Source organism: Drepanopeziza brunnea, assembly GCF_022702325.1.
Source record: "Drepanopeziza brunnea f. sp. 'multigermtubi' strain 214-2 chromosome Unknown ctg12, whole genome shotgun sequence".
Lineage (NCBI taxonomy): Eukaryota > Fungi > Ascomycota > Leotiomycetes > Helotiales > Drepanopezizaceae > Drepanopeziza > Drepanopeziza brunnea.
In genome coordinates, this window is record NW_027094075.1 from 2,004,047 (window position 1) to 2,031,184 (window position 27,138).

General features: G+C 48.9%; 7 protein-coding genes across 7 annotated transcripts; 4 read left to right on the top strand and 3 right to left on the bottom strand.

Moving 5' to 3' along the window:
* Nucleotides 1-4,687: 4,687 nt before the first annotated feature.
* Nucleotides 4,688-5,927, bottom strand: L3040_007283 (uncharacterized protein; the record flags this gene model as incomplete). The annotated part of the gene is made up of 2 exons (XM_007288781.1): nucleotides 4,688-5,753; nucleotides 5,818-5,927. 2 exons carry the CDS (start codon nucleotides 5,925-5,927, stop codon nucleotides 4,688-4,690), a joined length of 1,176 nt encoding a protein of 391 aa, XP_007288843.1.
* Nucleotides 5,928-6,596: 669 nt separating this feature from the next.
* Nucleotides 6,597-9,712, bottom strand: L3040_007284 (uncharacterized protein; the record flags this gene model as incomplete). Its single annotated transcript, XM_066156217.1, has 14 exons — nucleotides 6,597-6,606; nucleotides 6,657-6,694; nucleotides 6,745-6,876; nucleotides 6,921-7,222; nucleotides 7,275-7,477; nucleotides 7,521-8,079; nucleotides 8,128-8,252; nucleotides 8,305-8,662; nucleotides 8,712-8,765; nucleotides 8,814-8,930; nucleotides 8,985-9,108; nucleotides 9,161-9,359; nucleotides 9,410-9,554; nucleotides 9,607-9,712. The coding sequence occupies 14 exons, from the start codon at nucleotides 9,710-9,712 to the stop codon at nucleotides 6,597-6,599; spliced, it is 2,472 nt and encodes an 823-aa protein (XP_066011020.1).
* Nucleotides 9,713-14,482: 4,770 nt separating this feature from the next.
* L3040_007285 (uncharacterized protein) lies at nucleotides 14,483-14,998 on the bottom strand (the record flags this gene model as incomplete). The annotated part of the gene is made up of 3 exons (XM_066156218.1): nucleotides 14,483-14,535; nucleotides 14,631-14,666; nucleotides 14,713-14,998. 3 exons carry the CDS (start codon nucleotides 14,996-14,998, stop codon nucleotides 14,483-14,485), a joined length of 375 nt encoding a protein of 124 aa, XP_066011021.1.
* A 259-nt stretch (nucleotides 14,999-15,257) lies between these two features.
* On the top strand, nucleotides 15,258-16,638 carry L3040_007286 (uncharacterized protein; the record flags this gene model as incomplete). Its single annotated transcript, XM_007288784.1, has 8 exons — nucleotides 15,258-15,418; nucleotides 15,477-15,505; nucleotides 15,561-15,687; nucleotides 15,746-15,808; nucleotides 15,857-15,882; nucleotides 15,935-16,339; nucleotides 16,407-16,445; nucleotides 16,499-16,638. 8 exons carry the CDS (start codon nucleotides 15,258-15,260, stop codon nucleotides 16,636-16,638), a joined length of 990 nt encoding a protein of 329 aa, XP_007288846.1.
* Nucleotides 16,639-17,003: 365 nt separating this feature from the next.
* Nucleotides 17,004-18,416, top strand: L3040_007287 (uncharacterized protein; the record flags this gene model as incomplete). Its single annotated transcript, XM_007288785.2, has 3 exons — nucleotides 17,004-17,340; nucleotides 17,391-18,360; nucleotides 18,410-18,416. 3 exons carry the CDS (start codon nucleotides 17,004-17,006, stop codon nucleotides 18,414-18,416), a joined length of 1,314 nt encoding a protein of 437 aa, XP_007288847.2.
* A 2,751-nt stretch (nucleotides 18,417-21,167) lies between these two features.
* On the top strand, nucleotides 21,168-22,203 carry L3040_007288 (uncharacterized protein; the record flags this gene model as incomplete). Its single annotated transcript, XM_066156219.1, has 4 exons — nucleotides 21,168-21,706; nucleotides 21,783-21,858; nucleotides 21,913-21,954; nucleotides 22,015-22,203. The coding sequence occupies 4 exons, from the start codon at nucleotides 21,168-21,170 to the stop codon at nucleotides 22,201-22,203; spliced, it is 846 nt and encodes a 281-aa protein (XP_066011022.1).
* A 1,933-nt stretch (nucleotides 22,204-24,136) lies between these two features.
* Nucleotides 24,137-25,883, top strand: L3040_007289 (uncharacterized protein; the record flags this gene model as incomplete). Its single annotated transcript, XM_007288787.1, has 4 exons — nucleotides 24,137-24,178; nucleotides 24,237-24,436; nucleotides 24,503-24,883; nucleotides 24,935-25,883. 4 exons carry the CDS (start codon nucleotides 24,137-24,139, stop codon nucleotides 25,881-25,883), a joined length of 1,572 nt encoding a protein of 523 aa, XP_007288849.1.
* Between the last annotated feature and the right edge of the window lie 1,255 nt (nucleotides 25,884-27,138).

Sequence of the window (27,138 nt, forward strand, 5' to 3'; positions counted from 1 at the left end):
GGCACCCTCCAAATCCACTGGCCTTGCCAGGACTCGCCTCGGGCATCTCGCATACTTTACCGTACTTCATTTGTCACGATTTGACCGACTAGACGCGTTTCACTAGAATTTACGCCTTCCACGTTCGCATGTAATGGACCATCCATCGACTAATCATTCTATGTATAACGCCTGATGCCGCTTCGTATATATCACTGACGCCCTTACGTCCCTTCGCATCGATACACGGACCGCCTTCTCCCTTTTCTCCCAGATGACGCGCACGCTACGAATACACTTGCCCAGGCTACCCTCCACAAGACCACATTCCTTCTTTCCTGATCTTCGACCTGTAATGTTTCACGCAAGCCAACGATACCACCGACCTCACGAGCGAGCATTTACGCGGAGCTCTGGATTTCACACTCGTCCATATTGCCCTCCCACTATTGCGTACATCTTTGGTTGTTCTCGTATGAACGGATGGACGTGAAGGCGTTTTAGATTTTCCGGGCGATCTAACCTTAGGCTTTCTTGCCTCCTGTTGAATGTCCTCGTTTTTATGTTCGACCATATACATGTAGCTCGCGGCTAGATGAGTGCTGGATGAGAGCAAAGCGGGGGGTGGAATGGAAAATGGAGGGGGGGGGGGGAGCTCTAAAAGCTGAAATGCATGACACGAAATGAATGAATGTACGATTAGACCAGCATCTATTATGACGGTAGTATTTGATTATGGCAATACAGGGGGGGGGGGTTAAACCTGGTCGCTCTCTTGAATCATTTCTATCCCGATTTCGAAGTGGATGCTGTACGGAAGCTACGTAGTAGTAGATCGAATGGTCCGTCCACACGCGGGAAGTGGAAGGGCCTTCCTCCCTCCCTTTCCCTACCTACCTACAAGTAGCTAGGTCTGCCCCGCCCTCCCCCTCGTCCCCCTCCTCCCTCTCCCCATTTTTACTTCCTCAGTACTACGTAAAAAACCAAAACCCCCCCTTCCACCCACCCACCTACCCCAAAAAAGAAAACCCCCACCTCATCCACCTCATCCACCCCCCACCCCCACCCCAGTCCAGTCCAGTCCAGTCCAGTCCAGTCCAGTCCAGTCCCAGAATCTAGACCGGCCTCACCATCCGAAAGTAACGGGTGAACCCTACGTATCCGTACACACGCCCACAAGCAATCACCCAATTCGGAACCCCGATCCCGAGCTAGCCCCAAAAGAAAAAAGGAAAAAAAAAAGAAAAAGAAAAAAAAAAGGAAAAAAAGGAAAGAAAAAAAAAAGGGAAAATCCCCACCCCCTTTCCCCCCCCCCCGCCCCCCAAAATCGGAAAGGAAACAGTAACTCGGGAGGATCTACACAGGTAGATACTACGTAAATGGATGCATGCGGATGGTATTCCCACCTCTATACCACCAACCCCCCTAACCAACCACCAACCACCAACCGCCCCCATCTGATCCCGATCGCCTCATCTCATCTCATCCCATCCTACGACTCACTGATAACTAACTAATCCATCAAAACCAATGATTTATAAGCTTCTTTTTTTTTTTTGTCTTTCGAAAAAGGAAAGAGAGAGAGAGAGAGAGAGAGAGAGAGAGAGAAGAAAAAAAAAAAAAAGGGGGGGTGTAAATCTGGTGGTGGCAAGCGTAAGGTAGGAGGTACCTGTAGGTATATATATCCGTAATGAGACCAAGAAGCGCGGACCCCGGAAAAATGAAAAGAGAAAAAGGAAAAGAAAAAAAAAAGAAAAAAACCTGAACGCACTCTCGCTTGGGTGATTAATAGGTAGTAAGTAAGTATAGGTAGGTACTATAATTTCGGCTCTCTGCTTGATACTGTACAGTACAAGTAGGTAGACTAGGTAGACAAGGTAGACTCTTTCTGCTGCCGCGGGGGAGAGAGCGGATGGGTTTTCGCTTCGTATGGGGGGAGAGGGACCTCGTAGGTACCGGTACTGCTTCGTACGGGGTAGAGAGATCGTACTACCGGTACTGTATAGCCTCGGGCGCGCTTGCTTGCTTGCTTGCTTGCTTGCCTTTTCTACCTTTTCTTTGTTTTCTTTTCTTTTCTCTTTGTTTTCCTCTTCAATCCAATACCTACCACTCCGCAAGACCTTGTCACTCATAGGTGAGTTTTGAGTCGCACCTTGACTGGATTGGATACCGTCGGTCGGGTTTGTACTACTTACTACCTACCGGTAACGTGCCACTGCATGAGATGGGTGGCTGCTGCTAATGTACTGGGAAGGTGGGAAGGTGGGAAGGTGGGAAGGGGGAAGGGAGGGAATCCCAAGTACGGAGGGAGGCAGGCCTGGAGATGCGAATTCGGAACATTTTTCGAACCGGATCAGGGGGGCAGGCTTGGTCAGTTGTAGGTACCGGTACCGGTACCGGTAGGTATCGAGACCATGCTGGGATCGAGGTTTGAGGATCTAGGCTAGCCTGGAGCGGGCGGTGCTGGGACGGACGTACCGTACGTGTGCGTGCGACTTGTCGGTCACGCATTGCAGCTCTGTTTGTCGTTTGCCAGGTTGTCTTGCACCGGTATTATTGTCATGAGTGTTCGTTGAGCGACGGAGCTTCCAGATGGCAAGTTAGGCGGGAGCACGAGCGGGAATGGGATGCTTTATAGGATACTACTGTTAGGTATTGTAAAGGGGAAATCGCGAAGTGCGAAGTCGTCGTGATTTTCTATCTGATTTCCCAGTGTGCAGGTGGATCGAAACTTGATATCAGGAGGTAGTTCGTGTACATGGTAGATGTGTTGCTTCTGGGTTGGAGCGAGGCGGTTGGTGGTGTGTCTATATTCTCCAGTTGAATTACTGGTTACACGGTTGATGGTATTGTTCAGCCATTCTACTTCGCAGTCTACTGGCCCAGCGCTTTACTGAGAGCAGTCTTTCCTGAGAGCAGTCGGGCTTCTCTGTTGATGTTAGCGTGCTTGGACACCCCTTCCGCACTTAACGCAATCCTTCCAACCACCAGAAGGTAAACGGTTCGGAAAGAGACACGAGGGATTTGCAGTGCCGAGTTGGTCTCGCTATGATCTCTAGCCCAGCCGTTGCCTTGCTCGTCGGGGATATCGAAGAGATACCGGTACTTATTATTTCTTACTTTTCTGGCTTACGCCTCGGTGCAGAAGGGATATGGAATCATTCGCTCCTGCCTCTTTATCCGCTGCTGTCGAGTCGATGCTTCGTGAACCGGCTTTCGGCCATATCCATATAGAGCTGCATTTGTGTCCCGCTTGGTAACCGAGCTTTGGATATACGGGATCACTATGGAAGGGCCGGTCGTTGGGCGAGGATCGCCGCAAGCCTCTTCACTAGCAATCGCTTCTTTGTGAAATGGTGAGCTCGTCATCTCCTGGGGTGTGATTGAGATACAGAGTGCTTCTAGCGCTTTGGGATTCAAGCGGGAGCCGTGCATTGGAAACCCGTTTAGTCAAAGGGTGGAATTGTGTATTCGGAGCTAGAACTCATAACCAGTGATTCAGGATAGCTCAAACTCTAGTCATGTTCTGTTTGTAAAGTGATAACAGCAGTGACGGTACATAACATCAATGCCGACGTATCCCTTCTACGCAGAGAGCAGTACTTGGATGCCTAGTGGCTTTGAAGTATAGCCCAATAAATGCAGTGGATATGATCTAGCGAAGCTCGAGACCGTCGAGCAATTCGCTGTAGAAACACAATTGAAATATAATATATATATATATATATATATAAACCCATACCCATATAACCACCAAAGCAAGATCTATACAACCGAAACACTGACGAGGGCCCCTTCCGCCCTCCTCCCCGTGTACATCGACTTCCCACCTCGAATACCTGCCAACAATCCGATCGCAAAGGGAGTATGTAGTTCTCGCTTAGCAGGCAAAAGCTAGGTACCTCACCTTCACCTTCACCTTTACCTTCCCCGAATTATCCCCGCGAGAAAAAAAAAAAAAAAAAATAGCTGATACATATATCCACATACTTCTTACAGACGTATCCAAGGGCGCAGATGGCATAGTGGTTTGCTATCTGTCGGGTCAAATTGGTGTGGGGGATCAACAACTGTAGCGATTTGGGGCCGAGTGGTTTAGATTTCACCGAACCACACACGACAGAAAGGAGGTAGGCACTCGACATCGGGCTGAACCTTTTTTGATGTTTTTTACTTTGGTATTAAGAACTCTACTGATGGTTTTGGGGCGGTTTTTTTTTTTCTTTCCTTTTTTTTTTTATTTTTTTATTTTTTTATTTTTTTATTTTTTTATTTTTTTATTTTTTTTTTTTTTTTTTTTTTTTTTTTTTTGGATTGGTTTATTTGCGTTCCGACGATGGGTTGTTGAGCGAGCGAGGGAAGGGAGGGAGCGAGCGGGTGGCCTAGGTAGAGCCGACGAGAGGGAGACCAATATTTTGTAGGAAGATGCGGTTCGCTTCGTACGGGACTTGTGTCATATAGCTGGCTGGCTATTCGAAATGAGTAGGAGGAGGGAGGGAGGGAGACCTTCAAGTCTAAAGACTCAAGCCAAACTGGGGCTTGATCTATGATTTCATTTCACGCTTCAGGTCGACTGACATACATATAACTCGAGAAATGCGTAAGCAGCTTATAGATGTACGAAGCGTAGATGTTTGTATTATAGTAAAGTAGACCTATGGTGCTTTTTAGAGAGAGGGACTCCTGATACTATCCTCGACCAGACGCTCTATACAGCCGTGTTGATATTGATAGTTAGCGTCATCTCCGGCATCAGCTCAACTCCGACCATCGCTTGTACTGTCGCCGCGACATGTCCCACCTCCTCCTCAACCACATCGTCGCCCAGATATACATGGTCACCAGACCCTATCGCCTCGTCCGCTGCCGCAACCCTTTCGTCACCCCCATCGACATCATCCCAGCTCACGCCCTCGGGTAAGTCAACAATCTCACCCGACACAATATCGTCCGAAGAGAACTTCAGCGCCTGCACATCATACCTCACGATCCTCAACGTCCGAATCGAAGGAAAGCAAGCGGAGACCGCGCATCGGGCAGCGTCCACCATGTCGGCATACAGCCACTGACTCTGCCGCTGCGGATCCGTGCAGCAGCGAGCGTGATGCACGATATCCACGTCTGGATCGCCAGCCGTGAGGCTCACCACCACCGTCTCGAGCACCGGGTGGACGCCGATCCGCACGACGTCGAACAGCTCGGGACAGACGCAGTGGACCCGTAGCCTCAAGTGGCGCAGCGCAGGCAGGGCATTACGAGCGTGCAGCGCCTGACAGACAGCGTGTGCGTCGCTCTCGCCGGCTGTGGCATACCGCGTCGTCGGACCCAGCTTGTCCATCGTCAGGCTCTCCAGCGAGGGCGGCAGGGCCGCAACCACGCTCTTCAGCGCCGCCGTCCACGTGTCGTCCGCCGCGACAGAAGCATACGTCTCCGCGTCGCAGGACAGCGCCAGCCGGAACGTCCGTAGCTTCCTCATCTGCGCTAGGCCCGTCGAGAAGGCGGCCAGGGCACTGCTTAGCTCCGTACTGCGCGCGTGCTGCTGCGTTCGCCACCGGGCTCTCTTCTGCGCCTCGGTGTGGGCGGGGTCCGAGACGGATTGCCTGCTTGCGAGGTGGTGGAGCTCGTTCGGGATGGAGTACGAGCCTGAGATGGAGAGGTGCTTGACGCGGCTGCGGATGAAGGACTGCACGTCGGGTGGTGCCTGGAGGAAGCCTGTGAGGGTTGAGAGGGAGAGGGCGACGTCCTCCCATGCGACCGATTGCGTGACGCTGTACCTGTGGATTCTCAGATGTGCAAAGGAGGAATGGGGGGGAGGGGAGGTGTCGAGGAAAGGCGCACCATGATCTGAAGAGGAGGATATGGTCGACTCGGCCGCGCAGGTAGGCGCCACCAAGGATTCGCGCTATTATGAGGAGAGTCTCTGCTGGGAGACTGTCTAAGGACGGCATCTCTTTTTTTTTTTTGCGGTCTGATTAGTTTGGGTACTCGTGAAGGTCGAGAAATTTCAGTATTCGAGGTGGCTGGTTGCCGAGACTCACACAAAGGAAATTATTTGGAAGCTGGTTCCGGTCGTCTTTGTTTGAGCCTACCCACCCAGCATTCTGTATTAGGGGTGGGAGGGAGCGAGTTGGAATGCATACAGTAGAGTGACGTGAGGTAGGAGAAAAAAATTAGTGAGCAATGCGAGAGCGCAGCTGTGCCAATCGCTCGCTTCACCCTCCATAAGCGAGTCTGTCTGCCTCGGCTAATGTCAACAAACCTGCAGGCACGAGACTTAGTGTTCCTTTGATCAATATTTACAATTGAAATCTCTCCATTGTTGACTCAGTCAGAGTGATCTGCAGACCATAGCCGAATGTGCTGAGCTTCGGAAACCGTCGCAATCCTTTCCATATTTCTCATCGGGATTGACCTCCCTACCACTAACCTATATACAGCCCAGCCCTATCCCCTGCCAGAGTTCGCTCCGTTGAGGACCTACGATTGGAGACCTGTAAAGATTCAGTATGTTTTTTTTTCTATCACGTGCTTTGAAAATCTTACATTGCGAGTAGAATGTGTTCGAGAACGTGCATGTCCATCCGGTAGGGCAGATTTTGGGTCCTGTGTAGGTAGAATCACCCGCGCCTATCATAGTATCAGCAATTATCCCAAACTTCGGGCTGGGTTGGACGTACATTGTCCATACGGAAGGGCTGTTGCTGTCGAGCCAGCGCTGCCTTGACGTTAGCTCTGCGCTTTTCCGATCGGAGTGAACGGGCTCACCCAGAAGTTTTCGAAGTCGCCGTAGTAGTCTTGGATGTCGAACTCGCCGTAGTAGCCTTGGATGTCGAACTCGCCATAGTAGTCTTCGAGGTCGAAGTCGATGCTTTGAAGCTCGTTGTCACGATAACCGTACTAGATTTACTCGACGTGACAGAATTCGTAAGGCTCGTTCTAACACTTGAAGTCGTCTTTGACGTCGTCGATGTCGAGGAAGCGGTCGCAGTCGAAGGCGGAAGCGCCCCCGAGGCGATGCCATAATAGATTCCGCGACCATTAGTCCCAACGTACACCTTGCCATAAATCGCCATATCGGCTCCAACGACATTTGCTGACGCAGCACCGAAGCCATGAGTGGCGTCACTGATCATGGCCCAGTTGAGGCCACTGTCTTCGGATTTGAATAGGGCTGTTGTGCCGCTGATTGTGAAAAACCCGTAGATGGTTGGATATGCGGCTGTGGTCGAGCCGGCACCAAACGCTACGAAGTCATAATTATTAAATGAGGTGGGAGTGGAATGAAGGTAGCGTACCGAAACTGTAGCCTGCTGTAACACTACTTGCGACTTGTGTAAATGTGCTACCGAAATTTGTCGAGTGGAAGAGACCAGCGTCAGTCGTTGCCCAAACATCACCAGCAACTGTTGGATGGACTCGTATTTGGTTGACGAGGGTGGATGACCCCAGTGCGACAGTTTTCGTGAAGGTGACGCCGCCATTGGACGAGACATAGAAGCTATGAATTTTAAGCACAGCTCAGATTTGGGCATGAATCTCACCTTCCCGCGGAGCCACCATAGAAGTACGAGTTGTTCCTCTTATCGGACGCAATCGCCGCCCCAGACGGCAGACTTGGGACCGCAGCAAACGTCGCCACATTTTTCGAAATCAGCGGGCCGTCCGTTCCAGACATTAGTAAGATGGTATCAGCATCAGCTGAGAATGCAACCTTGCCAGGGGCTGTGGTCAAAGAAGCACCGTAGTACGGATTCCAAGATCCTCCAAAGTTAGAAGAGATAGCTATCTGGATGGCTGTAGAGCTTTCTCCTGATCGTACGATGTTGGCGGGTTTGTTACCAGCGTAGTCAAGATCCTTAGTGCTGCCGTAAGTTGGGGTGTGAAAAGCTTGGGTGGGAGCGACATCAAGACTTGCGTGAGAGAAGCCTCCGATGTCGCCCACAGCTGATAGAAGCGGAGGACCACCTGGCACCACTAAAAGGCTTTGGACGGAGGTTTCTTCAAGCCCGTTTGCGAGTGACTTCACGGTCACGGAATGGGAAGTATCCCAGTTCAACAAGTCGTGAGATCCATAAATGGTAGCGCCAGTCCCGTAAAGCCCTGGAATGATGTCAGCAATTCCCTACGGATAGTAGAGAGAGCTCTCACAATGATTAGAATCAAACGGATCTATCGAAAGCGCTTCGACCATCCACCCAACTTTGGCTACGAAGTCTGCTGTAGAAGTTGTGTCCACAAGCCATGGGGCATTGGTTATGTCAAACTTGTAGTAGCTATCCAAAAGTCAGTGGCATCATGACTAGATCAACAGTTCGGAAGACAAACTAGTTGATGGATGGATATGCGTTCCATTCCCAGATAGGCGACCAGGTCGCACCTGAATCAGTACTTCTCCAGATAATCTCATCAGGCCACCAGCAGTTCAGAGCCGCCACCATGAGCGTACCAGGACGCTGCAGATCGACAGTCAGGCCGCCGTAGCCATAGTATGTCGAGGCTAGAGGCGTGGGAGAGATGTCAGTCCAAACGCCAGAAGTGACATTGTACTTGTGCAAAGTGCCATTGGTCCCATCGTAAGGGCCGACACCATTGGCATAAGTCACGTAGAGGATCTTCTCTCCGGGTGAGAATACTCCCTTGTGAGGAACAAATCCTAGCTGCGGCTCCCCTGATACCCAAGACCCTGGTGCTAGTTAGCCTCTGGCACAGTTTAGACAGCGGTACAGACTTACAGGTGACACCAGCATCCTCGGACTTGAAGACGGATTGGCCAGCATCGACGACCCCTAGATGATTAGCCGAATTCAACATCGAAGATTTGGCCGGAAACTCACCCACGAAGATACGAGGCGTAGCAGTGCCTTTGGTACCGGTCGTAGTATCAAACGTGATCCAGGCAATGCCTACCGGATCAGAGGTATACGAAGAACTCGCGTCCTGGAAGTATGTTCCTGTTCGAAAGTCAGCTAGCAGTTTGATGAAATAAAAATTCTGAGCGAGCCTACCTGGCCAAGTGAAAGACGAAACCTTCGCAAAAGTAACCCCGTAATCCGTGCTCTTATAAAGCCCATTTCCACTTCTTGCTCCATAATAGATGATGTTGTTCGCTTTCGGATCAATGGCAAGACGCTTGAATATTTCAGCCAGATATCTCGGTTCTTCAGAGGGCGATACATCATACCTCGCCTATCCCGCGTCCAGGCATATTTCCACCAACCTTGAAGGGGAGCTTGGTCTCAGCCCACGTATTCCCTTGATCGGTTGAGCGCAGAATGGATCCTGCATTGGGATCCCATTCATTGGTGTACATGCCAACCGCTACGTAGAGCCGATTTGTGTCCACAGGATCTGTGGCAAGTGCGTCGGTACCCCAGTCATGCCTCAAAATTTCAGCTGAGGTCTGGAGTGTGTCGAGAATTCCGAGACGTACCAGTTGGAAGAATTGGCCCATTCCATCAGAGGTGTCCAGGAGTCGTCTGCGTTCAGTCGGTATGCTCCTCCAATGTCTGTTCGCGCGTAAGCCAATCCCTTGACGGTGGGATTAAAAACGATCCCAGGGACGAAGCCACCGCCTCCTGAGGTATGAGTCAGTGGTGCAATGTGAGCTGCTGGAAATGAACCGGATACCTCCAATCTTGACATTCTTCCAAGTAAAAGCTTGAGAGGCCACAGCTTGGACAGATTCCGAAAGGAGAACGACCACTAGAAACGCAACGCTTTGAAGGGTACGCATGATAAAAGAGGTAAAACTTTGGTAACTGAAATAGATTCCTAAGGAGCAGGTAATACGAAGACTATATAAAGGCCAATTCTACTCATGTCCGCGAGGACAGGAAGATGATTCAGGAACATAGAGACTTAAATCCTAGCTGCATAACGCGTGCATCAAAGTGTGCCTGGTACCTTGCAACTTTTGACGAGGAAGAATGGACGGAATATGCAAGGTATCACGAATGATGGCAAGATCTGGGGTACAGACGGGGATACAATTTCTCATTCCGTCCAGATGAGCACATAACGGATCTGTTCGGTCCGTACTGATTAGGGCTTCGAGCTAAGTTAATTCTCTTATCGGCTTGATCTTATTATGAAGTTGCGCGAGATAGCAAATGGATAAGCTGAAGGTTGTTTTGTAAAGGCATCTGGCCGGCTTTAACAGCCGACGGTTTTGTCAGGTAGCTACCGTCGCACCTGAAATCTTAGACCCGACATCATTTTCCCGTGGTTTTCGTCAAAGAGGGTCGCAGATTTATATTGAACCTACAACTTCAATATGGCAAGGCGCAAAAGTGGCCAATTCGAATGGTGGAAACAAAAATTTCCGTCGCGACTTCGGCTGCGCCCGTCCGGCGCAGAAATAATTTGCTGGAATTAAGGCCCGGCCTAATATTAAGCGTTTAACGATAGCTGCAATCGAATATGTGCTTTTGAAACTATATATAAAAGGGAAGAAGCAAGTCGGGGCTGCAAGGCATCGATATTCGATCGCCGGTGAATATAAAAAAGCTAGCAGCGAGACATCAAGCATAATAACGCCTTCGCTTAGATAATTATCCGCGAGGCATATTAAAAAGAACGGAGCGTGATTTATAAACATTACATTTGCCTTAAAAAATTTGTATGCAATTGCAAGGTATCTATCTTATAGCTGCTTTAGCCCGTATACAGCACATATAGCTTATTAATCAAATAACTATAATTATAAAGCTTAGCATAAAGGATCGTAAAAGGTATAAGCGTAAGTGCAAAGCGGAAAGACGAAGAAAGTATTAGGCGTTTGAAAAAAGCTGTCAAGGCTTTGCTCGGGCGGATATAACTATTAAGCGGTTGCTAAAGGGCAATGCTTACGAAGCTAAGGCTTGTATTTAATTAAGATTAGAAACTTGATTGAGATTAAATGTGATAGATAAAGCGGACAGTTTCGAATGGTGGAAACAAAAATTTCCGTTGCGACTTCGGCTGCGCCCGTCCGGCGCAGACATAATTTGCTAGAATTAAAGCTCGGCTTAATATTAAGCGTTTAGCGATAGATGCAATCGGATATATGCTTTTAAAACCATGTATAGAAAGGAAGAAGCAGGTCGGGGCTGCAAAGCATCGATATTCGATCGCCGGTAAATATAAAAAAGCTAGCAGCAAGATATTAAGCATAATAACGCTTTCGCTTCGATAATTATCCGCGGGGCATGTTAAAAAAAAGCGGAGCGTGATTTATAAACATTATATTCGCCTTAAAAGATTTATATGCAATTGCAAGGTATTTATTTTATAGCTGCCTTAGCTCGTATGCAGCATATACAGCCTACTAGTTAGATAACTGTAATTATAAGGCTTAGCATAAAGGATCGTAAAAGGTGTAAGCGTAAGTGCAAAGCGAAAAGACGAAGAGAGTACTGAGCGTTTGAAGAAGGCTGTCAAGGCTTTACTCGGGCGGATATAAATATTAAGCGGTTGCTAAAGGGCAATGCCCACGAAGCTAAGGCTTGTATTTGGTTGAGATTAGAAACCTGGTTGAGATTAAATGTGATGGATGAAGCGGACAGTTCCAAGACAGCCGTGTCCAGAGTGACGACCAACAGAGTCGGAGATGAGAAATCGGATGAGGGCTAGCGAGACAGGAAAAGAGCGACTCGGACTCGTGACTGAGACGAAGATCCTGAGGCTGATGGACCCCTCTAAGGATGCAACGGATGCTGTTCCGCCGTCGCGAAAGGAGGAGAAAGGGGCGACTGGGGCTGTTCGGAAGGAAATGGGGTTGCTGGAGGGGTTACGGGCGAGAAATTAGAGAGGTGGGGAGATTCAGGGAAGCCTCGAGGGCCTTGCGTGGGTGCCAGGGCCGTTGATGCGATAATGTATGATAATAAGGGTATGATTTCGCGGCGTGCAGGAACAGGCAGGCAACGACAATGCAGTCAGATAGGAAAGAGTATTATTTTGCGGAATATGATCGCGTTGAATTTTTCAATGAACCATCTACCGTTCGAGCCACCTGTGTCAGCAAATCTAAGAGAATTAGATTTCACAGCTGAATGGTTGCGTTTGTTGAGATCCTGCTTCTGGTCTCAGCCTTGAACAGAGGGATCTAATCCCATGTGCTGGGCTAGGCGTCCGATCCCAAAAGTGACTAGGGGTACCCCCGAGAGGACTCGCGCAGAAAACTATGGCAGTTCTAGTTTTTAGTACCTTTAGCCTTGGTGAAATATTAGCAAGTATCATGTACAAGTTCCAATACAAACAAATGTAACACAATTTCTTGAATCAGAAGGAAGGCAACGGAAAATCTCCACACGGTTTTGCTCTCTCGGAGACAAGATGATTTAAAATCCGAATTTCTTTCATTATTTTGAACAGCGAACAGTTGCTCGAAAATTTTGACAAATAGTTGTAGACTCACATCTTACTCATTGGAAATCCGATTACCTAATTTCACGTATCTCTCGTTGACCACTTCTGAGTCTGTCAACATGTCATGATCATGGGAATGACTGTGAGCTCTGTTAGCCGTAAGTCGGGAGAGACTAAACATATCGAGGAAACATTTGAAGGTGCTCAGAGTCTAATTAATAAGTCCACTCGGGGTTTCGGTCAGGGATAACTGAAATTTTTCATCACAGCAAGGCGGTAAGGTGAGGAAATCGAGAAAATGATATGTACGTACTGTGGGGTATCAAAGAGTCTTTCGGCAAGCGCAACCCGTAATTCAGAAGACTTCTGGATTATGTTTCAAAGGACTTGCCCATTCATCAGTTACTCCTACATGATCTGATCAGCAAGGTCTTCGCGAAGAGAGTTTGCGCTCCAGAAAAGGCACGTGAGATTCTTATCAGAGCATATGGTGATGGTTTGTCTCATGGCCTGGTCTCCCAGGCTCTGAAGTAGCAAATACTTTATAAGTTGCGTAGCATCATCTGAATCCCGTACACCGTGTTCTGGGTTGAGGCCTGGATGACTGCTTACCTGATGAATTTGGCCGGTTCATGGCTCTGCGCCTTGGCGGGGATATTGGACAGATTCTTCTCCGGAGATTATACTTCGGCTTGGAATAACTAAGGTCGTATCATGCATGACACAAGAGCGCCAGTGACATTCTGTTGGCGGACTGATGAGCTTCAATGGTTGGTATGTGTAGAGAGTTGATAAGTTTCCGCACATGCAGAAATTTTATATCTGGTGTGGACACTTGCGATAGTGCGGTGGATCCTGTCTTAACGCATAGACCAGGAGACGGAGCGTGATGCGACCAATCGCTCAGAATTCATCGTCGCTCTCGTCCTCATTTCTCGGTTTGATATTCTTGCTCATATAGGGACCATCCAGCCAATATCCAAGCCTTCTGTAGTAATCCCGAGTGCCAACTCCAGAAATGACACTGATCTTGGCGCTGCCATGCTCATCTCTGGCAATCCTCTCAGCCTCCTCCATCAGCAAGGTACCATATCCTTGATGTTGGAACTTTCGAGGATCACGAGCATGAACAGGCACAGCAGAACCATACACGTGTAACTCGCGGACGAGGCTGGTGGGTTGGCCGACAAGCTCTGGTCGGTAGGTGTACTTCTTGGAACACTTGCGGAGACGAAGGAGTCCGATCAAAATATCCTGTTTTGGATCCTCGTAGGCCAGGAATGTCTCCCATCCGCCATTGGCAGTGTAGTCTCGACGCACAAGTTCAACCTGCGAAGGCCTGATCTTATTCTTGACCTCGTTGATGCCGACTTCGCGAGTCCGAACATCTCGACATGTGGTACCAAAGTCTTTCATTCTGCTCAGAGCCAGTTCCCTCAGATTTCCATTTTCCACACCAGATGTGACCAACGGCATTGGGATATCTCTCTGAACTCGGTAGATACGAGTCCACGGCGGGACGAGGGCCAATATCCGGGCAACAATATCGATAAGAGCATTTGGAGTATAGTTCTTATATCTGCCAGTTCTCCATAGCTCGTATAAACCAGTTCCTCGAATGACGAGCGTGGGGTAGATTTTCAATCCATCTGTTCGAAAAGCTGGGTTCTCAAAATACTCTCTGAACTGATCCAAATCTCTCTCCATGCCGACATTGGGCAAATCTGGCATCATGTGGCTAACTACCTTGAAGCCTGCATCCTTTGAGAAACAAAAGGTTTCAGCAACAGAGGCAACAGTGTGTCCTCGATTAGTATCCCGAGCCACATCCTCGTAGAGTGACTGAACACCGATTTCCAGTCTAGTACAGCCGTATCGCAACATATCGGTCAAATGTGTAGGCAGACAATAGTCCGGTCGAGTTTCGATTGTAATCCCCACGCACTTTATGTTACTCATTTCTCCGGCTTCCACGGCCTCGTCAACACTGGTCCCTTGATATCCACTGAGTGCATTATGCAGCTGAGAGATGAAACTCTCTCGGTAGCTGACTGGCAAAGACATGAATGTCCCACCCATAATAATATATTCGACCTTGTCCACACTGTGTCCCAGCGACTTGATCTGATCCACCCTACCTCTTGCCTGCTCGAAAGGATCATATCGTGCTCGAATAGCTCGCATAGAAGTAGGTTCGTAGCCAGTGTACGACTGTGTAGAGTATTCAAAATCAGAATCTGGGCCACCTGGACAATAGACACAAATATTTCCAGTGTATGCAATGTGTGGGCATCTGTGGGGTTTACACATGACAGCGACTACCGCAATACCAGAGGCACTTCCTGGAGATAGTTAGGCGAAAGCAATGGGAAGTAGGATCAAGCATACTAATGGGCTTAGCTATCAATTTTGGCAAGATGTATTTTTTGTAATGCTCGGGAATGGCAGCGATGATAGCTGTCAGAGCTGGCATATTGGTGAGCCTATGCTTCTTGGACATCCTTGCACGCAAGCTGTTGAGATTAACATCTTTCTTGGGCGCGGATGCATCTTGCTGCGCTTCATGGTCTTGTACAAGGAAGCTGACGATGTCTGAGCAGGCCCTCAAAGCTCGCTCATTCTCCGGGGGTAAATTTGCGACTTTGGGCTTGCTCTGCCGCTCGGAGAGAGTCATCGTGAAGGTTTCGGTCGCCATATTCGTAGTAGAGAGGAATAGAAGGACCCAGCCTTGGGTTCTGGGCGCTTGATTGTCGTTGATGTGTATTGTGGTAGGATCATGGTGGGGGGTTGGCGACATAAATAGCAAAATTGCAGAGGTCGGCTGGTCCCGGAGCTAAAACTTCTACACAGCTCCTAGCATACAAACTCATCAGCAATCACAAAACCACCCCTCATTCCACCACTCATTCCTGACATCAATTGTCTTTGGCAAGATGCAGGCCTTTTCAAGATGTGCTAGACCGGCGATGAAAGCTGCGGTGCGCAGACAGGCCTATTCCTCCTCGACCTCCGCCTACACTGCGACTGCCGAAAATTTGCGGATCAACGGCGAGACCAAGGTCATCTACCAGGGCTTCACCGGAAAGCAGGGAACGTGAGTAGCTGTGAGCTGGATGATTCAGAGGAACGGGATACTGATCCAGGTGTTGCAGATTCCACGCGCAACAAGCAATCGAGTACGGTACGTGGTCGAAAACATCAAGGTCGCGAAAAGACATATCTGATAAGGAAAGTAGGTACACAAGTGGTTGGAGGAACAAACCCCAAGAAGGCTGGACAAACACATTTGGGTCTGCCCGTCTTCGCCAATGTCGCCGACGCCGTGAAGCAGGCTGGAGCTACAGCTTCAGCTATCTTCGTCCCGTACAGAAACCCTCGACCAGAGCCCCTTTTTTACCGCAGACATTTAACGATTTTCCAGACCTCCGCTTGCTGCCGCTGGTATTGAGGAAGCCATTGCTGCCGAGATCCCTTTGGTTGTCTGGTATGTGTCCCAGTGAGCAGGCGAAAGGGCTCTCTAACGTTTATCTAGCATCACTGAGGGTATCCCTCAACATGGTATGTAATTCTGCTCCGACTATGAAGTCTCGAAACCTTACGCATTTGACAGATATGGTCCGAATCACCGACATCCTGAAGACGCAAGGAAAGACACGTTTGGTAGGACCCAACTGCCCGGGCCTCATTGCTCCAGGTCAATGCAAGATCGGTATCATGCCAGGATTCATCCACAAGCGCGGCCGTATTGGTATTGTCTCTCGTTCCGGAACTCTTACATACGAAGCCGTCAATCAAACCACCCAAACCGGTCTTGGACAATCACTCGTGGTTGGAATCGGTGGTGATCCATTCTCTGGCACCAACTTCATTGACTGCTTGAAGGTTTTCCTGGAGGACGAGGAGACCGATGGTATCATCATGATTGGTGAGATTGGAGGATCTGCCGAGGAGGATGCTGCCGAGTTCTTGAAGGAGTACAACACTGCCAAGAAGCCAGTCGTCAGTTTCATTGCTGGTAAGTCAGCTTCCAAAAGGTCTCATAACGATTATCAAGAACAAGGCTAATCTTAATACTTGTAAAGGCATCAGTGCTCCAAAGGGTAGAAGGATGGGACATGCAGGTAAGCCATACCTACCATTTGCACTACTACGGGCTTTCACTAAATCAATCAAGGTGCTATTGTCAGTGGAGGTAAGGGAGGAGCCGACTCCAAGATCTCTGCTCTTGAGGCTGCTGGTGTTATTGTGGAGCGCAGCCCTGCAATGCTCGGCAAGACCCTGCACGGAGAGTTTGTACGAAGGGACTTGATTTGAGGATACTTGTTGAAGTAGACGATAGTGGGTAGTTGCACAGGGAGCGTTGATGCATTTTCTTTCATGTGTTTATGGACAATACCACGTTCCTGTTGTACAGCTAGCCGATTACCCTTAAGATTCGATAGACCTTTTTGATCTGTATCAAATCAGACATGTATCATCCCGATCTCATTTCATGAAGCATTTTCAAATGGCTGTAGTCGTCTCTGTATAGATCGAAACAAAACGTCCAGGTATCCTACTTCCCTTGACTGGGCCGGATTCGGTAAAGCGCGGCACATTCTCAAAAAAACCCCCGCATATGGACTTCCGAAGTCAATACCTCGATTCCATCAACCAGCGTACTTTGTCTGATATCCACGATGCTGTCCGGGATATTGGTCTTCAATCAGAAAGGGGAGAATCTTATATTCCGTGCCTTCCGAAATGATTGCCGGCCGCGCCTCGCAGACGTATTTCGAATCCAGGTCATATCGAATGCCCAAGTGCGGTCACCAATCCTTACATTAGGCAGCACAACCTTCAGTCATGTCAAACACGAAAACATATATCTGGTCGCGATCACCAAAAGCAATGCGAACGCTGCACTGGTCTTCGAGTTCTTGTACAGGTTGATTGCGCTTGGCAAGGGATATTTTGGAAAGTTCGACGAGGAGGCGGTTAAGAACAACTTTGTGCTGGTCTACGAGCTCTTGGATGGTCAGTTTCAGCTCTGAGAAACAAGCTGCATATATTGATTACTGCTGCAGAAATCTTAGACTTTGGATACCCGCAGAACACCGAAACGGATACTCTCAAGATGTACATCACCACCGAGGGCGTCAAGTCCGAGCGGACAATGGAAGACTCGGCCAAAATCACGATGCAAGCAACCGGCGCGCTCTCCTGGCGCAAAGCAGATGTAAAATACCGCAAGAACGAAGCTTTCGTCGACGTGATCGAAGACGTGAACCTCCTCGTGTCTGCCACCGGTACCGTACTTCGCGCAGACGTGAACGGCCAGATTGTCATGCGCGCATACCTCACAGGGACCCCTGAATGCAAGTTTGGGCTCAACGACAGATTGCTGCTTGATGGCGATAGTCTTTCGTCTCTCGAGTCGGGCAATAGGCAGGGCTCGAAGGCGACGAAGGCAGCGGCGGGCAGTGTGACGCTGGAGGACTGCCAGTTCCACCAATGTGTCAAGCTGGGTAAATTCGATACGGACAGGATTATCTCGTTTATTCCTCCAGATGGTGAATTCGAATTGATGCGGTACCGCGCGACGGAGAATGTTAATTTGCCGTTCAAGATCCATGCCATTGTCAACGAGGTCGGGAAGACGAAGGTGGAATACAGTATTGCAATCCGCGCGAACTACGGCAGCAAACTCTTCGCTACCAATGTTGTGGTACGGGTGCCCACCCCGTTGAATACAGCAAAGATCACGGAGAGGTGTACGCAAGGCAAAGCGAAGTACGAGCCAAGTGAAAACAATATTGTGTGGAAGATCCCGAGATTTACAGGACAGAACGAGTTTGTGTTGAGTGCAGAGGCGTCCTTGACGCATATGACGAACCAAAAGACGTGGTCGAGGCCGCCGCTGAGCTTAAACTTTAGTCTGTTGATGTTCACGAGTTCTGGATTGCTGGTTAGGTATTTGAAGGTGTTTGAGAAGAGCAATTACTCTTCTGTGAAGTGGGTGCGGTATATGACTAGAGCTGGGTCATACGAGATACGGTGAGTTGCTATATATCTACCACGCGGTGAAGTTGCTGACAGAGTGCAGATTTTAATGTATTTTATGGGATTTGGGAATGGATCGATGCATAGCATTGGCGTCAACGGGAAGTCTGAGCTCACAGTAGTCGAAGACTTTTTTTTTTCCCTCAAAGATATTGCCTACTTTCATTTCATCGCAGCTACTTAGTGAGACGCGGACCCTGAATTTCAGACGGGCTCGGCAATCAGGGCAGTATTACTAAATGGTACAAAGATGACCCAGACTGGATATAACTCTTAAGAGAAAACAGCCTTCCCTTTTACTGCATACCCGTATACGTTAAGAGAAGCTCCATGGAAGCTGCACGATAAAATATCATCGCCGAAACCTCCCTGGGGAATAGTCCTCCTCTCGCTGCGAGGCGGGATGTCTATCAGGATCGCTGTACGTATGAGAGCAGCGCCACTCCAGACTGCACTCATTGTTCGCCGTACCTCACGTTAACGCTAGCAACTATCCCTTCCTCCGCAGCGCTGTTAAGAATCTGCCAACACCGACTTGACTCCAACCGTTGGATGCGTGCGTAAAGCAGACGGTACCCACGGGATCAGGATGATGTCGACCAGTGGGATGGGTAGTGGCTTGGATGGCAGGCAGGCGGAAGGAAGGAGGTTTCTTTACCTTTGGGGTATATATAAATAGAACTGTTGTTGGAGAGATGGGGAAGTGAGTGGCTGGCCTAGGTCACGAGAGAGAGAGACAGAGTGGGAAGGGAGGAAGTGAGGAAGTGAGGAGGGCTTGATTTACGGATACGGATAGCGAGCGTGGGGTACTGCGGAGACGGGTATATCTCCGTAGAAAGCAGATAATGAAAGGAATGCAAGCAAGCAAGGCTGTAGGTACCGGTAGGCATCAACGCGCCTGTACCTCGTATCTACGGAGCATCTTTATCTATCTTCTTTATCCTCCTTCGACGCAAGGAACGCTGGAGCACATACATCATGTTGGTTTTTTGTTGGGGATGTACGGAACGGACAGGAAGGCGGCGAGTTGGCGCCAGCCGTCTGGATTCCGTACGGCACGGAACTAGAAGCGAATGCAGGGGGAGGGGAGGGGAGGGGGCAGGCATATTTGGGATGTACTCCATACGAACTTCATTCACACTCCGGAATCTAGGATCTACTTGGAGAACTGGAAAAAGCCTCGTGCTACTGAATAAGTACAGTTTATTATTACGAGTGGAAGTCCTGGGCAGGCGTGTATGCATGCTTTTAAGAGGTATGGGGTATGGATGGGTAGGGATGGATGGGATGGGATGTCAGCGTGATAATTGATATATGTAGGTTTATATATGGCCCGACCGCCCATTTTGTGGTTGAATCTAGCTGGCTGTTCTTTCTTACTTTCATGGCTATCAGCGAGCCATAATTGGAAGACGCGGTCGAAGGTGTAGATGATGAAAAAAACAAAGCATTTCATCACGCGCCTTGGTTCACGTCGAAATATGTAGATCGTGAGATAGTTAGCCGACATTTGAAGGGATGGCAAGATGGCAACTATACGAAGTTACCAGGATAATAATAGCGTGGTGGGATGATGCATGGCGACTAGATCGCATAAAGGCAGTACAGATCTCTAAAGAAACATTTCTTGAAAATCGAAAAATGTTCCATTTTGTTTATACTGCAGTTCTGAGTGAATATGAGATTGGGGGTTTGGCTCGCTCGCTAATCACTAACTTGGAGCCTTGTTTGGCTCGCAAAGCAAGTTTTGCAGGAGATCCATATCACTATCCTAAATATAGTTGGGAGGTAAGGCTGCTTGTCAACTATCGTAGGTGGTGATCATCAACTATAAATAGAAGGTAGAGCTCGTTTGGCTCCACTACAGGTGAAAAATAACCGTCGGCTCGGACCGAGAGGGATGTACGGAGGCCCACCTAAGCGAGCCGACGATTAGGTAGCTCTTCCATCCATTCTCCCCTAACAATTTGGATGTATTGCTGTGGCGTTTTAGCGAAGTTGCTATCAATCGTAGTTAATTCAAAAGCCGCAGAAAGACCAAGGAGATTGCGATCGATCCCGTATGCGACGTTTTTTAAGAAGCCGAAGGAGCCATTTGATAGTGGTGGAGAGATAGTATCAAAGATGTTATATTTTAGGCTGAAAAGGTTCCAAAATAGGGGGTCGGTTCAATGGTGCAAGGGTATATAGTGATCAATTACTATGGAAATTACAAAAAATCCTCCAACTTCGATATTTTGGAGATTTGTATGGAGCAACTCATAATTCTTGGAATAGTAATTGATCCCAACTGCAAATCACTATTGGGACCCACTATACATCGCAGATTGAAGATCACTATAAATTTTGTTGGTGCACTATGTCTCCAACTTGCGAGGTAAGGTCGTTCTTTTTGTTGAACATTGATACATAGCTGACGGGGTATTTCTTCCGGCCCGAACTCCGTACCAATCATTTTTCACTGAAGAAGAGAAGAGAAGATAATCTTCCGACCTACCACGCATTTCTCGTCGTTCATTCTCCAGGCCCCCTCGCGTGGTGGCAGCATTTCGCGCCACAACATTCCTCTTCAAATACCAACCTCGCTAGCGAAGTAAACATATGAGACCTGGGAATTTCCCTACCCACGACTCTCTTTTTCTCTCCTCCTGAAGACATTCGTCTGACAACGCTCTTTTAAAAAACGACACTCGTTTCTCACGGTGGACACCCAGTATCTGACTCCATTCGAACTGGATATCGACGCTCGCCTCAACGCCCCCGAAGCTGCTGCTGCCGCCGCCGCAGCTCCCGCTACCAGCATGGGCTCCCCTATCGAAGAGTACGCCTACTCGGTCCTCTTCTCCTTCATCGGCGTGCTGGTGTTCATTTCTAGCGTCATGGCCGGGATGTGGGTCTACCGCCTCTACACCACGCGCGGCTTCCACCTCGCCGACTTCGAGAGGCTGTCTGCGGAAGCGCAGAGGTTGGCCCAGGAAACCTCGACGATCCGTCGAGACGTCGAGAGTGACTCCTCGTCGGAACCGTCGGTTAGGATTGCGAACGTCGCGAAAGTGGATGCGGCGGATGAGATCGATGCTGGCATCAGGATCGCGCTGTGTGCCTGGGAGGATATCATGCAGCCGGGGGAGGGGGCTGCGCTCGACGAGGAGAAGGGGGTTGGGGGCGGGAAGCTAGATAGCCAGGGCGAGGGCCAAGGCCAGGGCCAGATGGGGGAGAAGCGTAAGAGCCACGGACGGTATGTGATTGGGCTTATGAGAGGGAAGTGTCTCGAACGGGTGGAGAAGAGGAGGGATCTGAGCCCGGCCTTGCAGGCCATGCATCTTGAAGTCTTGTCCCGGTAGGTGAAGACGCTGTCGTCGTCGACATACATACATACATACAAACGGCCGGAGACTGATCAAGTGCCACCGAAGAAACTTCGACATCCGCTCCAGCCGTATCAGCCGTCGCATGGCGAGCGGAAGCAACATCTCGTTCGGGAAGTCACCAGTGAGTCCTCGCCCTCCTCGTCGCCCTCTTGCCGTTTCACTAACGTGACCGTAGCGGGACAAATACCGCTCGCTCTCCGAGCATCCCTCTGAGACGGTAGGTCTCCCCGCCTCTCACACCTTGTACCTCGGGGCTTTACTGATGTCGTCGGTCCAGAACGAGGAAATATGCGCGCCGTCCACCTCTGCCGCTTCGGCGGCTGCGACTCCAGGGTCGATCGACCCCATGGTGCCCAGCGCCATGCCTCTCCATTCGACATCTCAGAGGTCGGCCAGTTGCCCGGTTCCAGACGACGATAAGTCTGAGATGATGGGTCCAGCGAGAAAGGAGCACACCTGTGTGTAGACACGTATATATATATATATATATATATATGTTTGTATGTATGTATGTATGTGCATGTATATGCACATCTATGCATAAGTTTAAAAATTTAATCATCTCGGTCCTGTAGTGGTCCTATATGCTGGGCTTGGCGGTGGTAAAAACGAGACAATCTGTTTACCTGGAATATGGTCTTTAATATCCGAGATTTGACCTGTCCAGGTATTTCCTGTAATCATCCTCTCGGTTCTGGCATTTCTGCTTGATCATCGGGTTTCCTTGCTGCAGATATATGAGTGAGTTCCCTTTCTGTGGTTCCCTCGGACGGACGATGTCTCCTTCAAGTACGGAGCGTTCGACCCGTCGGTGTTCCGGCATGAGAGATCTTTCTAGGCCCGCTTGAGCCGGAATCTCCGTCTTCATCTCTTGTCAACGCCCTCCCTCGTTCGTCCTTTGTCTTTCACCACTCACCCCCCACGAGACTATATCTCCATCGCATGGTGCCGATTGTCCCATCTTTGGCCGGTTTCCATTTGGTCGCATGTGTGTGGTTCCGCTTGCATGCGTCTCATCTACATATAGATCGGGCTGTCGGTTTGTGTTTCAATTAATCTCGCAAGGCTATACCTACAGGAGATTTACTATACTTCGGCATAGTCTAGATCGGCTTTCGCAGGAATCAGGCCGGGGCCACGCTGCTGTGAGTTTCAAAGTTCAGCCAATCGGCGATCTCACTTCACAATCAAGGACTATTTTACCCTAAACCCTATTTACGGTTAACCCCCATACACCTTCGGGGTATTTTTCAGACTTCGCTCCCGCCCGGGACTGCACTCTCTAATTCCCCTTACGGACTCTGCACGGCACGCTTCATCCACCACCCACCATTCCGGGACCCGAGAATCAATATACTTTTGTCGTATTACCTTAATTGTTTTTGAGTTACTTCCAAATACGGAGCACCTATTGTATTTACTCTTTCGCGCCGACGGCTCGAGCCTACCGAGAGCCAGAACTTTGTCAGCTCGCCTGGCAATACGAAAGCTTAAGGCATGATAGCCCGAGGGTTTGGGGGTGGTTTTTTTTTTTTTTTTTTTTTTTTTTTTTTTTCTGCGTCAAACGTTTGGACCAGAGCTACATCCCATACTTGTGTCAAGATGCTTGGGATGATTAAGTGTCGAAGTCTATCTATAGTCTGCTTGTAGTGTGGTTTGGAAATGGTGATGGATAACCCTTATATACGCGCGTGGGCTGGAAATCGTACGCACTTCCTTCCCAGTTATAGTAGTAAAGTAATTGTAAACGTCCAGAACATCGATGCTTATCACTGAAATTCAAACTCATATAATATTTCAACTGGTGTTTTTTCGAGCACAGCCGAATCATTGGCAGTGGAGCAAGTTCAAGTAGGAACGGACGAGTCCTGGACACCCTGCAGACCGACCGAGGACCACCCAGCAAGCAGAGGCAGGGACATGCTGGACCCTCGACTCGACAACTCGACAGTGGACACCTCCGTATCAGATATTCGGCACGGCGGTGGTTCCTGTAGGCGGGATTTTCATAATGCGGATTTGCAATTCATCTACTCTCCGCTTAGGCTTGGCGCACTTAAGTATGTAGCGGCTACCACCGTGGGATATCTACCTACCGACCCATCCCTCTCTCGCTATTTCTGTTCTTCCTTTCGCGCAAGTACATACAGCCTTCTGCTGCTTGTCCTGGTACCCGCGTCTAACCACCTTCGTCCCGGTCACATCGCTGGCGAGCCTATTCTACACAGTCACTCTTTCAATATCATCTTTTACTTCGTTCTTCATTCTGGGTGTTGGAGTTGAAAGAAAAAAACGAATCTAGGGCGACATATTCTTGCCGAAGCTCTTTTTTTGTGGTTAGAATAGGAGTTTAGGGGAAGAAATCTATACGATTTCACACACATCCATACACAGCAGTTATGCCTTCGTGGGGTATCTTGCAAGACCCGAAGCACCCATATGTTAGTCAACAATGTGTCGGTTCTCCCTGGCAACTAGTGCTGATCATCATCGTCACAGGTACCAGGAACCATTAAACTCAACGAGGACGTCAGCGCAGAGAAGCTCGCCGACTGGGAATATCAGGAGCCAAAGAAGAGGGGAGATACTATACTCAACCCTCAGCCCTCAGATAGTCCCAATGACCCTCTGAACTGGCCGACGTCTACCAAGCTGGCGATCCTGGTTATTCTCTCTTTCGCATCTGGTGTCACGGTCTCGTGAGTACAATCTCTGGCCTGCCTTGGTGATTCGCAGAGCAGATATACTGACGATGATGACCGTAGACTTGGGCCGATGCTCACACCTGGTATGGAAGACATCGCCAAGAAGTTCAACGTCACGACAGATCAGGCTTCATTTAACCTCGTCGGACTTTTACTGGCTGCGACGGGAGGTGCACTATGCTTTACAGCCGCTGCGGCGGCGGTATGGGGGAAAAGACCGGTTTTTTTCCTGTCCACGTTGTGCCTGTTTGCTACAAGCACCTGGGGTTTCTTCTCTCCCAACCTTTTGTCTCTGACGGCTTCGAGATTCATTCAGGGAGTGGCTGCTGCTCCCCTGGACACACTCATCGGTGCCACAGTGTCAGAACTGTTTTTCGTTCATGAGAAGGGCAGGATGTTGAGTATTTGGAACATGTTTGTTATGGGTGGTCCCAAGCTCGGGTATGTTTGTACTCGCCGGCATTTACTTCTTTCTGTACTAATTGAATATAGCCCACTGGTTTCCGGCTTCATCATTCAAAACCTCGGATTCGAATTTACCTTCGGCATCTGCGCGCTGCTCTACTTTGTCATCGCCGTCCTGATGTATTTCCTACTCCTCGAAACGGTCTTTGTCGAAAAGGAGCCCGTAACCGAAGTCATCTTTGACAAGTCTTCCCTTCGGATCTACGAAATCATTATCCCGGAAAAGAAGAAGAGCTACAGCGAGCGCCTCAAGATCTTCCAAGGCCGTGTGTCGAAGAATGCCAGCTTCTGGCGCCTGTCTTTCAAACCCTTTCCCCTCATTTTGTTTCCTGTAGTCATCTACGCCGCTATCACATTTTCTACATACGCAGCAAGCATCACTCTCGTTGCATTACTCCAAGACACCATCTTTTCAGAAGCCCCTTACAACCTCACCGTGTCGCAAATCGGCCTGACCAACGTCCCCCTCTTCGCCATCGGACTCGTCGGCACCCTCTTATCAGGCTACGCCGCCGATGGAATAGTGCAGTTCATGACGCGCAAGAACAATGGCGTCTGCGAGCCCGAGTTCCGCCTCGTCCTCATGCTCATAGCCGCCACCCTCAGCACCACCGCCTACCTAGGCGTCGGCTACAGCGTGTCGGCCGGGGCGCACATCTCCATCCCCATCGTCTTCCTCGGCCTGCACACGGCCGCCGTCCCCTTCGCCAACAGTGCCATGTTCACCTACGTGATGGACTGCCACAGCCAGCACGCCCCGCAGGCCTTCGTCACCATGGGCCTGGCCAAGGGCCTCATGGCCCTCGGCCTGAGCAACTTCGTCAACGGTTGGTACGACAAGTCGGGCCCCAAGGCCGTGTTCACCATCGTGGCCATTGTCAGCCTCGCCGTCTCGCTCATGTCCCTACCAATGTACATCTTTGGCAAACGTCTGCGCAGCAAGATCGCGCGCAGCTCGTTCCATCAGGGCATCTAAAGAACAGGCGGGCCCATATTTTACGATTCACCTCTTCTCACCAAGCACATAGAAAAAGAACTCGGGAGACTTTTTTTTTCCCTTTCTTTTTAGCGCATACCCTGCGGGCAGAACCAGTAGACCGGGACAGCTATCAGAAAACGTTACGACGACATGTGATCGCTTATTATAGATCTGGGATGCATCTCTTAAGGCACCTCTTAAGTACTTAGGTATGTGTATATCATACATTCTCGATAAGTTTGATACTTGTCAAAATTATCTTTACTCCTGGGCAGTAGACAGCCCTCCCAGAGAGATGCGCCTGTACCTCTACCATATACTGTATATAAATTGTATTCAATCATATAAACTAAGAACAAAAAAGTACAAAAAAAATTACAAAAGAATATAAAAATAAAGAAAAAAAAAATGTAGAAAAATTAATAGAAAAGTTAAAAATATTGACCAGGTCATTTACTCGCCAGCTTTCACATCCACGCATATTGGTGGCTTCCGTCACATTGCTATTAATCTAGGCTAAAATATATTACTAATATTGAAGGGGGTGGAGGGAAGGGGAGAGAAAATGTTACAGAGATAGCTGCTTGCATCATACTTGAAGAAACTACTACTAGGAATGAAATGCTAGAATGATAGCTGCTTGCATTATCCTCAAGGAGGCTAATAGTAGGAATAAAACGCTAAAGAAACAGCTGCTTGCATCGCACTTTAAAAGGCTACTATAATGTACGGTGGGGTCCACTGATAGAGCAAGGAATAGGATACGGTAGAATGGGTTCTGATTCTTAAGTAGAGAAGAAAGAGAAGCTCTACCGAGCCTGCAGAAGCTCTATCTAGCTGCTTGGCTACATGCCATAAGTAGCGCCCCGCGATATATAAAAAGTACAATATATAAAAAAAAACTAGCTGCTTATACCGCGCTTTGGCGGTTAATCGTCGGCTCGCTTAAGTAGACCTCTCTACATCCTTTCAGTCTTAGTCGGCGTAAGCGATTGCGGATCGGAAGCGAATGCGGATTTTTCGAGTATATTAGAAATTCTCTTATATTATAGCAGTTATCATTATAATTAATTGAAAAATGAATATATAAACAATTAATCTACGAGTATACCTTCTTTTAAAATATTTAGAATCTTATTATCAGTCGATAAAAAGTTTGCTGTTGAATAGCAAGCTAAAAAAAAATTCGAATTTGTTGTTAAACAATAACGGATCGTCGGTAAGCTTTAAAAAGAAGAAAGAGATATTGAGT